Below are 11,964 nucleotides of genomic sequence, written 5' to 3'. Positions count from 1 at the left end.
ATCTAAACATCACTAACCTTCACAAAGTTTGGAGCTCGTTTGCAAAAAAATTGCTAAATGCCTAATTTTGAGGTGAGATGGTGATATGGATTTCCTTTGAAAACCCTTTCAAGACCCCAAATTCCCCTAAATCCAGAACTTGAAGTGCTCTTTGGCCTAGACCTTAGCTCTTGCATCTAAGATAAGACACTATCTTGCCATGAACTAGCTCATCCACATAGGTCCATTCCATACCACAACCCACTAAGTAGAGCTTGTGAGAAAGTACAAATTCATGCATTCAACACAATTACTCTTGTTGAGACCCTCTTCTATGTGCACTTGTATCATCCTTTTGTGTACCACCTCCAATCTAGGTAGGGGCTACTCATGTGTAGTTGATGAGTTGCATGTAAGTCCAAATAGATACATCATGCCAAAGTAGCCTCCCACCTTCATGGGTTGGGCACCTCTTGATGCATTTGGGAGGTGCATTGTACTTTTTTTAGAAATGTACTACCTAGTCCTAGCCCATTCAACTCTACCTAAGAACAATTCCAAGAAGCACGTTCAATCAATCCACTTCTACTGTGTTTGACTCTCTCATGTAATAAAGTATTCATTCCTCTATCCACCCTAACCGTAATAAGTTGTGACAAAATTTTCTTTTAGAACATACATAAGTTTTCTATTATCACAATTTGCATGCAAGGAGGCTTTTCATACACTTGATATAGTTGAGCTTGAATTAGCACAACATACACAACATGTTCAAGATGCTCCACAATCTCCAATATCTAATTTTTGTGAGACAAGGTGTTATATTAGGCATACAAAGAACCGTCCCCACTTTGGATTGTAGACCTCAAACCCAAGGAGACTTAGAGAGGGAGGAGCTAGCTCAAAATTTATGCTCAGATAGTAAGACCTTAGTGATGTAACCCCAAGCTTGAGGGTTCAAGGCTCACAGGTTGTGTTCTCTTGTATGTCTCCTCTTTCACCATCGGGAAGATTTGTCACCATGGTTGCCCCTTCAAGGTGAAATGTATACTAATGTGCAAACGTAATTGCATGGATATGTATAGTGTTTCTCCCTACTACCTTCCTCACGCTCGAAAGGTTTTTTTATAAATACTTATGCAGGTGGGATTTCCATGTGCATCATATTTTGATTTTGTTATTTTGTTTCCATCAAAACTATACCAACTTTTCATATGCTGATTCCTACAACTTTCAGAATTCATAATATCCATGCATATTAAAATAGTTCATCTTCAGTGAGATAGCAAGGCAGGCTATAACATAACAGTTGGCCTCTCAAAAACAGTGGTAGCCATTATATAAAAACACGTGTAACTACTTTCGACAAAGCAGATTCTGTTTGCATACAAAGAACAGAAGTGAAGCTATAGACAGACATCCATAAGTCTTTTCACATGTATTTATCTAAGAAAGTGTCCAGGTCAGTCCGGGTTAAAGGTGCACTCCAACAGAGATTCAAAATTGTTTGCTTGCTTGTCCTCAAATATCTCAGGACAAAAATGGGCCTCTATGCTTGCTGAATAAATGACATGTCGTAGATGAGAAACATTTGCTGCTACCAAACATGTTATTGAAACATGTAGCTCTTCACAAACAACCACGAAGGTCGCAATCAATTTCTTTGACTGAAGCAGGGTTCCTCGCACATTCTCTGGCAGACCACGCACCGATGATAGCAATAAGATTACAAGCCACTGATGCCATTGCCCATCAACTGCTTTCCTTATCGCCTTCTGGGAAGTGCAACTCCACAGTAAGAAATATAACACCACAAACAAGGTGGATAGGTACGATAAGTACAGTATGAAAAAAACATTGTGCAATAAGGGTAATTACTACCGGTTTGAAAAATTTGTTAGGTAATGAATACAAATAGGCGTACATGTCTGCTTATGCATGCTTGCATACATGTAAATACATGTACGCATACATACATTCATCATATGTACACAACCCTAGATACATGCATGTATGTGTATTTGAGTCACTGTGCATATAAATAACAAGCAGTACGTAAAGTACTGAATACCGGTACAGTAGTTATCATACAGTATGGGAAGAATGATAAATACACATCTGGAATGCAACCATATCACGTAAAACTTCCCCCAAAGAAAAGGTCACGGTGTACCTCTTCGGACGAACTCTATCCTCCACATCGAAGTCCATGACCAGAGCACCGTCATCGCCAAAGCTCAAGTCTTGTGTTCCTCGAATATCCATCTCCGCCTGATTACCAACACTTACACACTTCAAATCCAATCTCAACAAGTGCTTAAAAACATCCTCAAGAATAGGACATAAAGCATATAACATTCTGCCATCCTAGGCACCATCTCAAATACACACTGCTTGGACTAATAGTGGTTGATGCCTCAAAATGTTCGACACAAAAAAGATACAACATAGTGCCATCATGTCTGGAAAGTCTATTTATGGCATTCCTGCTATGTACAACCAAAAGAATAACTAAGAGCACCTTTATATTTTTGCGAAGCTCTTCCGCTTTGTCTTCAACCTCTTTCTTATGCTTTAAGTTGACCTCATTCATACTGTCAGCCCACTTTATTTTTTCTTGGATAGTTAGCAACAAATTATCCGATGTACTCAAACTGGGAAAAAAAAGAGTCAGCATTTAGACCCCTGTCAAGAGTTTTCAAGATTGGATTGCCAGACTCAAGATAGTTACTGAACCAGTTTGCTAATGTTTGTATCATGCCCTCAAGCTGGCCAGGTCTCAAATCTCTTCCAGCTGCAAAGTGGACCTGATTGATGATAAAAAAATCCGCAAAAACAAAACATGAGACAAGAATGAAAGAAGAATCAAGCAATCACCACAATTCTCGCATCATCAGCTGGAAAAACCTCAAAAAAGTGTTTACACCAAAGGATCAAACGCCAATAACTCGCAACTTACAAGTAAAGCTCAAGTTTGAAATCGTCCACACCCATTGACAAACAATATCTGAGAGACTTTGGCAAACATAAAGACATCAAATCACCAAGTGCCAAGGATAGCACAAAGTTCCTCTGTCTCAGTTGATAGCATTCATACCCATAGCACATCCACAAACACTATCTGAGAGACTTTGGCACCCATCATGACATCAAATCACGAAGTGCCAGAGGCTGAAGTACCTCTGTCTAATACAACTAACAGGCATCTTAATGTGAGCACTATTATCTGCTGTCGGTCAGCAAAATAGATCCTAAAACATTTTTCCAAAGGTAGTCGATCTAAGAATGTAAAGATTTGTAGTCCAGCAATGGCAGGCCATTTACTCTTTTCCAGCTATATTCACACCAGCAGCACATCCAGGTTATGCGACAAGATGCAGAGTGAGGACACATTTGCCGTTCCCTTAACATCGTATTACATTGATGTCCAGGAAAGGGTGGTGGAGATGGAGTCTTGGTAATCACTAACGAGTTACATACTGGCTCCTCACGTGGCCGTGACTTGTGCTAGAGCAAGATCGAGTTAAGGTTAGCATTAAGTATGTACTGCAACTCTGGAGCCTTGTGCCACATTAGTATCTTTATTATTGTGCTTATCATGCCACAAGAGGGAGAGTGGGGACACATTTGAAGTTCCCTTCTTAACAACATCTAAGGTTGATGTACAGGAAGTGGTGTAACCACGGATAATTTACATGTTGGCTCCTTTCGCAGCCATGTCTTGTGCTAGAGCAAGATCGAGTTAAGGTCAGTGTTAAGTATGTACTGCAACTCTGAAGCCTTGTTGCCACTTGGTATGTTTGTCACTGTGCTTGCACTGTCACAGGAGTATTCTATACAGGTTAAGTATGTACTGCAACTTTAAATCCTTGTTGCCACTTGGTATGTTTACCACTGTGCTTGCACTGTCTCACAGGAGTATTCTATACAGGTTGTATCCTATAATATAGCAGTCTAGGAGATTTTTTTTTTTTCCGAGAAAAAGATCCTTCTATTAGTTAATGAAAACTGCCCGTAGGGCTACAACCACATCTGCAAGAGAGGACTATAACAAACATGATGGGGAGACTCTCCCAATGAAAGAACAACATATATGCAATGAGGCTAAATCAAGAGATGGGAGGAGGGAAGAGCCACACAGGTGGTCGGTAGTGCCATCTGAGCACACCCTGGACACTGGTGAAGAAAGGCCCAGGGCTCCAGAGTCGAAGGAAAGCCTCGCGGCGTCCCCGCAAGCGGTCGGAGCTGCCCTATAGTCCCTCTAGCTGTCCTCTGAGAGTATGGATCAGCTCTAGCCAAAAGTCACGAACAGTCCCTGCTGGTGGCACAGAGCATGCCTCAAAAATGCGGAAACAACGGGCCCACCAGATGAACCAGAGTGTCAGGCCACTAATGAGCTCCCAACACTCCTCTCTCTCACTGCACCACTCCTAAGGAGTAAGCTCTGTAGCAGGCTGGAGTGTAGGTCGCCCCCCCTGTATCACTATCATCCTGCTGGTGGAAGATAGCTCAAACTGAAGTGCCGGGCCCGTGAGAGTGGACCAAGCCGCTGCCCCCCAAGTGTACTGTCTAGCCGTGGAGAGAGTAGGCATCAGCCGAAGAACTCGTAGCCACACCTGCTGGGCCGAGGGACAGTCCCAAAGACAATGACGCTGACTCTCCACCAACTGGTCACAGGCTGCACATGCGGCCGAGAGACCACTATGCACAAGCCAGCTCCCTACTGCTGTAGCTCTGTGTGCAACCAGCCACTGAAACAGAGTGACACGCCTCGGCTATCTGGAGTCCCACAGCCTCTGCCAAAAGGCTGCCAAGAACTCGATTGTGAGGCCCTCCTCCTGCCAATGACGTGCTGCAGCTGGGAGGGCCTCTCTCTGTGCTGCCAATATATGACGTCCAAGCCGAACAGTGTACTGCTGGAAGAAGGGGACTCCTGGGTGGTCTGCAGAAGAGAAGGGGTCCCTCCATAGCCACTCACCAGGATCCCACTGTACTCGTGCCAGTGGACAGCAGTCTAGGAGATTTCAAGATGGAGAAAATCAACATGCAAGTCCAAGCAATGAGACAACAGATTTTTGGGCACTATCCAAGTTTTTCATGTCATTGTGTTCAAGCAACCCCTTGTATCTGTTAACAACTTGTTCCTCTAGTACCACTTACTATGTATTATAACTCACAAACGTGTTAATTAAAAACCAAATTCCTTCCTGGTTTTTTCACAATAATCCACTTGAGACTCCAGATGTCGCCTTGAATTCTGTGTGTTAGAAACAAACAGTGCCAGCTTACTAAAACAGCAATCAGAAAGACCTCACCAAATTTCACCTGCAATTTTCCACCCCACAAGGGAATTTCATAACAGTTTCTATAGTTACCTCAAAGCAACGTCGTCGTTGATCCAGCTTTCCTTTGACTATACCCTGGGAAAAATTGAGCTTTTTTAAGTATGCAGCCGCACTGTTTGGATAACCTTTTTTTTTTTTTAACAAGGCTCCCAACAATATTCCAATCATTCAAGGAAGGTAAAAACAAGTTCTCAAACATTTGGGTAATAGATATATACCGTCATACGGCTAGAAAGGTCTAAACTTACAGACTACCAAAGACTTGAATAAAAAGCACAATCAAGAGACACACATATACCTATAAGTAAAAGACCAAATCAAAGATTTTTCTATTAATCAAAGTTCTCAAAAATGAATGAAACAAAGGGGCGCACAAAATTCATAAGCTTACTTGATTCATTCACCTTTTAGCTTTTGAGACACTTACACAAAGGATAGGAGATGGTGAGTACAAAGACATTCCTCAATAATTTTATTTTTTTTAACAAGGCTCCCAACAATATTCCAATCATTCAAGGTAAAAACAAGTTCTCAAACATTTGGGTAATAGATATATACCATCATACGGCTAGAAAGGTCTAAACTTACAGACTACCAAAGACTTGAATAAAAAGCACAATCAAGAGACACACATATACCTATAAGTAAAAGACCAAATCAAAGATTTTTCTATTAATCAAAGTTCTCAAAAATGAATGAAACAAAAGGGGCGCACAAAATTCATAAGCTTACTTGATTCATTCACCTTTTAGCTTTTGAGACACTTACACAAAGGATAGGAGATGGTGAGTACAAAGACGTGACTCCTAAAGTTCGAACATGCTCATACAATACGTTGAAGAATGATAGAAGTACTCGACATCTTTTTTGAGACCCAAATAAAAAACAGGTCTTTTTATCATAGTCCTAGGCATAAGTTATGTATGACACACACATACACACACACACACACACACATCATGAACTTTATGACATGAAACAAAAATTCATAATCAGATTCACCTTTCAACTTTCACTAACCCAAGAATCGAGGATCAAACTTTAAAGTCAATACCACAGTTTGTGACAGGAGTGTTCATTTGATGTGAAAAACCTCTGAACGACACAGATCGATGGTTTGGGAAGCATTTAGTTGTAAGTTGGAACCTTTGAACGAGGCAAGCCAATGGTCTGGGGAGCGTTTCGTTGTATTTGGAACCTCCAAGCAACACAAGCTACGCTCTAGGAAGCGTTCAATCCTCTGAGCTCATGGCCCAGACCTTTTTAGGTTATTTGCTGGGGGAGTGAGGAGGTAGTCGTTGAGTACCTTCATGCGTAAGACTCTGACTGGGAGGAGCGCTCAACAATGATGTTTGTTTTTATGTCACGTACATGCATATGTAAGCATTTGTGTTGCATCGTGATGTGTCAACCACTGAATATTCCTAATTGGGTGAGATTGCCTGGGTATGTAACTTTAGGCATCAAGACACCCCTGAATATCAACACGGTTTGGGTGTGATGGCTAAATTTGCTCCGCCAGAATATCAAGAGCATCCATATGGAATGAAAAAACTGAATGACCCTCAGATATTTTTTATCTAACCTAAGTTGTTTTGCATATATAATCACGGACGATTACTCTTCTTTCAAGAAGGGGGATGTCACAAGCTGATAACCTGTCAGGCCATTGAAGACCCAGAGAGTTAGTCTCCCCAAGCCTAACCCTAGCAACCTTACAGATATCGGTCGTGAACCCTTAACCCTAACAAAAGCATAAGGATTTGCCAACTTACAAGGTTCCTATCGAGTGGCCCAATTATAGAGTAGATTGTAAACCCTAAACCCGACCAACTTATGATACCCAGGCTAATGGGGCCTAAGTAAATAAAGCACACACACACACAACCTCAGATTTGCGTGGAGATGATGACGTGGCAGCTCTATGGACGCTCCGCGTTTTGTGTTGATGGCTGATGACATGGCAATTGCACAAGATTCCGCATTTTACGATGGCTATTGCTGACATGACAGCATTGTACGGACAGCCCTTTGGACGCATGCTTTTTGACCAAGAGCTTTTAGACTTGATGCTTTTCATGTAAATTGCATTTGAATGGCCAAGGGCCTTGAGATATATCTCTCTCTCGCATTCTACTGCGTGAGAAGCAGAGCAAAGCCACAGAACGAATATAAAGAAATACCGAAAGGGGCACCATCGTTTGGGGCGATTGCAGTCTGGGAGTGAAACTCCGCCACTCCGTGTCTCATGCGGATTCTCTTTGTCTTTATGTTCAGTTGTTTGAAGTGCCAAACGTCTATGTAACGTGCACATCTAACCTATGTGCATGTGGACAAGTTGTTCCTACTTCTAGGCTTTAGGTAGCCTAGGAAGTGTTCTGGCACCCTTGTGAGCCTGTACGCACGCTGTGCATGTCCAGGCACTTAGAGTAGCCACATACCCTCTAATTGCACAACCCATAGCATGAGCATTTTCCACCATAGGAACCCAGTTTGCACTTGCATGTGAACACCTCTTCTAAAGTCATTTTATTATAAGTGACTTTATTAATTTACCAAATCGTGGGCTGTTGGGGAGACTGCTCGACCTACCTTCTGGCAGCTATAAAGGGAGCCCCTTGGGCGCTAGGAAGAAGCAGAAGACAAATAGAGCACAGCAAGCCGCAAGCTCTCAAGCGTTTTCTCAGCAAGTACCAACATTTTTAGCAGCAAGCATCAGCATTTTCAGCAGTCAGAACCAGCGTTTCAGCCTTGGCGTTTTGGCCAGAAGATCAGCCCTTAGCCTCACCGTACCGCACCTACCCGGTAGCAGAAACTCGTTGTCACGACCCAACACCAAGATCAGATCAGCCTAGCATTTTCAGTTTTCAGCACAAAACAGCCAGCGTTTTGCAGATTTAGCCTCAGACAGCTAGCGTTTTCAGTTTCAGCCGTTGACGCGTCGGTGTTGCAGATCAGCCTCGTAGCGTTGCAATTCTGGCAGATTCCCAGCAGAAGGCCTAGTGTTTTCAGATTTCATCCATTAGCATCGCAGACATCAGTCTTCGTCGCCATCGCAATCGTCGTCGACATCGTCGTCATCGTCAAGCACCACAGCATCTAGAAGCATTGTACCAGACTTTGTGCAATCTAAAGCAAATACCTCTCCAGCAATAGAGAGGGGGGCCCTTGGAGGGGGGTTTGGGATCCCATCTGCTGTCGTGACTCGTCTCTCTCTCTCTCTCTCTCTCTCTCTCTCTCTCTCTCTCTCTCTCTCTCTCTCTCTCTAGCACTCCCTTGCACTCACTCAGTTTGCTTTCCACTCTCTTGTTTGGTCATTGCACATTCTCTCTCTAAGCTAGGAAAGCTCTCCCTTCCTGTTAAGTAACAGGAACCTTGAGCACCGACTAATGCACTCATCCTGAGCTTCCACCATCATTCACTTCCACTACACATTACAGTGTGTCTGTTACAATTGTGACTTGTTATTACATTATACACTCTTCTTGATTCATTACAGACACAGATGTGAAGTGTGACCAACCCAGGAGGACCCCTGTTCTCGAATGGTCACAACCCTTCTATCACGTGACACATCCAACCCTATGTCCGTGGACAAGCTACAGCATGACAAGGGTTCAGTTCGGTCCAGTCAGTCTAGAATAGGAAGTAATCTGGCACTTTTGTGTGTTTGTTCGCAGACCGTGCATGTCCAAACACTTAGAGTAGATGCATATCCTCCGGTTGCACACAGCATGATCATCAGATTTCCATCAAGACCCATTAGTAGCATTTTTACAGTGCATAGAACTATTTTCCCTATTTTTGACATTTTTCACTTATTATTTGTAAGTGACTTTTGTTGGAAACTAGGTAGGGCAAGTTTCATAAGTTTGTATATAAGAAACCTAGCGCTAGCACTTTCTGGCAAAAGAGGCAGCAAGAACCCGGTGTTCATAAGACAACTTCTCAGCAAGACTCCCCCTCCCCCCCCCACCCCCGCAACAACTTTAGCGTTTTCACTCACCAGAAGGCCTAGCATTTTTGCATCAGATCAGGCAGCGTTTTTGCACTTGCAGATTCTCGACGACAGTACAACCTCAGATCAGCCCTAGCTTTAGCAGATTCCCCCGCAGATATCAGACCAGCCCTAGCGTTAGCAAACTCCACAGCGACAGCAGAATTCAGCCCTAGCGTTTTTGGAGCAGCACGACATTCAACGTTTTGTAATTCCATCGCGACAGATTCAGCCCTAGACTCGGCGTTCTCAGTCTCAGCACCTTCATTCACAATGTTCACCACTTTGTTTGTGTCCATTGCACTCTCTCACTAAAGGAACGGAAGGCTCTCCCTTCCATAAGTAAAAGAAACACTTGAGCACAGTTCGGAGCACTATCTTGAGCGAAGTTCAACATTCACTTCTGCTACACCTTACATTGGTATCAAAGCTTTAGCAGTGTTCTGTATCACTCAAGGAAAGAACCACAAGAACCACAAGGATTTTTTTTGCTTCTTGCGGTCGCACGTAACCCAAGTTCTCTTGGGCATGTCGATTCCTAATCGTGTTTTTGAAGAGTGACAGGAAACCCAAGAAAGGACTTGTCCAGCCTCCCCTTGTGCCTCTTTTCACTCATTGAGAGCAGACCGTGCACTTAGCCGCCGGCCAATTGACGGGAGGTGGGAAAAAGCAACCTTGGTGTGAGCGCAAGGCCGCCAAGGGGTGCACCCGCGGAAAAGAGCAGAACTCGGATGAAGAGAAGATCCTTCTCTAACACAGATTGCAAGCTAAAGAGGCACCTCAAGAACTCAAGAACCAAGACCCACAATAACCCAAGTTCCTCGTGAACTTAAGAACCCAAGACTTCAGTGGATGGCCATCACCCGAAGCGGAATGCATACTTCGCATGAAGGTGATGAGCATGAGGGTGGTGAAGAAGAATTTTCCCCACGAGGAGGTTTTTCCGACCCTCCCCCTTCCCCATCTACGCCAAGGATTGCACTAACTCCTATGGAGGAGTTGAAGCAGTTGTGTATGGAAAGGAAGTTAGAAGGCGAAGCAAGAAATGCAGAAATAGAGCGTGAACACGAAGAAAGAATGGCAGCCATAGAGCATGAGCACAACGAAAGGAAAGCCGCCTTGTTCCGATTCTTTTCTCAAGTGCAGGCATTGATGCAAGAGATTCGGGAAAAGGAGACTCTCTCAGTCTCTTCTTCTCCAAAGCATGACGCACAGGATTTGCATGATGATAAGCATGATGAATTGCATGATAATGATAAGTATGATGATTTGGATGATAAGGACAAGCATGATGATTTGCATGATGATCAAGATGTGATTTCTCACAAGCATGATAATTTGCATGAAGATTATGTGATTGTTCACAAGGATAATGTGTTAGTTGATACTTTCTCTAGTAAAGCTAACCTCATTGCAGATTCGATCAATCACAAAGAACCAATCTTGGCTCTCGAGTCTAAGTCCACAGAACCCCCACAGGAAGGTTCGATCAAACACGAAGAACCGATCTTGGCTCTCGAGCCTAGGTCCAAAGAACCCTCACAAGAAGTACTATGTGTTCGAATGATTAGTCAGCACGCATTGTTCGAGTGTTTCATTCATGATGGTTTCCTGTATTTTAATCACCGTCCTTATGTGATCCCTTTTCATAGGCATGACATATTGTATGTTGAGCACGATTCACACATGAATGAGCACGGATGTATGCGGATTACTCATGCAAAGATGAAATGTTTGCACTCAAGGAATTTATATTCCGTGTCTCTTCCTTGGCATGACACAGTATCCAAAAGAGCACAAGAAGGATTGAGCATCAAGCATCGGCATTTCCATTGTGATTTGCCACAGTTGATTGATTTAGATCAGAAAGTCAAGATTCGACCCATTGTTTGCGTGTGCTTGATGTTTGCGTGTGCTTGATGAACGGTTTGGCACTCCGTCTCTATGTTCATCTACATTGCATGCAGAGTCTTTAGAGAAGACAAGATTTTTTCCAATCACTTTACATGGAATAGGTATGTTCATGTTTTTGTGTTGGAAGTGGTTTCATGGATTTTTAGCCTCGGAGATCTTGAAGAAGGTAGATGCATGACTATAGACGAAGTGGAAGCATTGAAGATGACTGTCGCTTTCGGCGCGGCCCAAGTGGAAGCATTGCAGACCTTTATGAAGTTCAAGTATTGCATGACCCACACATCACAGTGGGCCGGCGAAGAGTCCTTTCCAGGATTCCAGACGCTATTGGCGATCTCCCTCGACGCCATACAGTTCGGTACCAATACCTCACTTTGAAAAGGAGGGGATGTCACGTGACACATCCAACCCTATGTGTCCGTGGACAAGCTACAGCATGACAAGGGTTCAGTTCAGTCCAGTCAGCCTAGAATAGGAAGTGATTTGGCACTTTTGTGAGTCTGTTCGCAGACCGTGCATGTCCAAACATTCACTTCCGCTGCACCTTAACCTTCGCTCTAAAGTCATGCCTCTTCACAACAACCACACTCCTTCGAGGACTAGTCATGCCCCTTCAACCAATGGTTGCGGCTCTTCATCGAATGGATGTGTCTATTCGCCTAAAGACATGTCTATTCGCCTAAAGGATGTGTCTCTTCGTGAAGGGTCATACCTTTTCATATGAACCTG

General features: G+C 43.4%; 1 protein-coding gene across 2 annotated transcripts in view; it reads right to left on the bottom strand.

Annotated features, from left to right (window-relative positions):
- Window positions 1-1,398: 1,398 nt before the first annotated feature.
- The window catches only part of FUS5 (Proteasome component (PCI) domain protein), a 99,089-nt gene continuing 88,523 nt past the window's right edge, over window positions 1,399-11,964 (bottom strand). Inside the window, exons 5-9 of one of the 2 annotated variants that reach the window (XM_086516104.1) lie at window positions 5,355-5,399; window positions 2,716-2,786; window positions 2,501-2,633; window positions 2,153-2,250; window positions 1,399-1,751 (exon numbers count right to left, since the gene is read on the bottom strand). In XM_086516104.1, the coding sequence (XP_086372230.1) occupies window positions 1,745-1,751; window positions 2,153-2,250; window positions 2,501-2,633; window positions 2,716-2,786; window positions 5,355-5,399 (354 nt within the window). In that variant the 3' untranslated portion in view covers window positions 1,399-1,744. Of the gene's footprint in view, window positions 1,755-2,152; window positions 2,251-2,500; window positions 2,634-2,715; window positions 2,787-5,354; window positions 5,400-11,964 lie in introns of both variants that reach the window. The other variant, XM_086516103.1, reaches the window with a different exon arrangement.

Source organism: Adiantum capillus-veneris, chromosome 7 (assembly GCF_014529385.1).
Source record: "Adiantum capillus-veneris isolate H3 chromosome 7, ASM1452938v2, whole genome shotgun sequence".
Classification (NCBI taxonomy): Eukaryota; Viridiplantae; Streptophyta; class Polypodiopsida; order Polypodiales; family Pteridaceae; genus Adiantum; species Adiantum capillus-veneris.
This window is presented reverse-complemented; position numbering and strand designations above follow the sequence as displayed.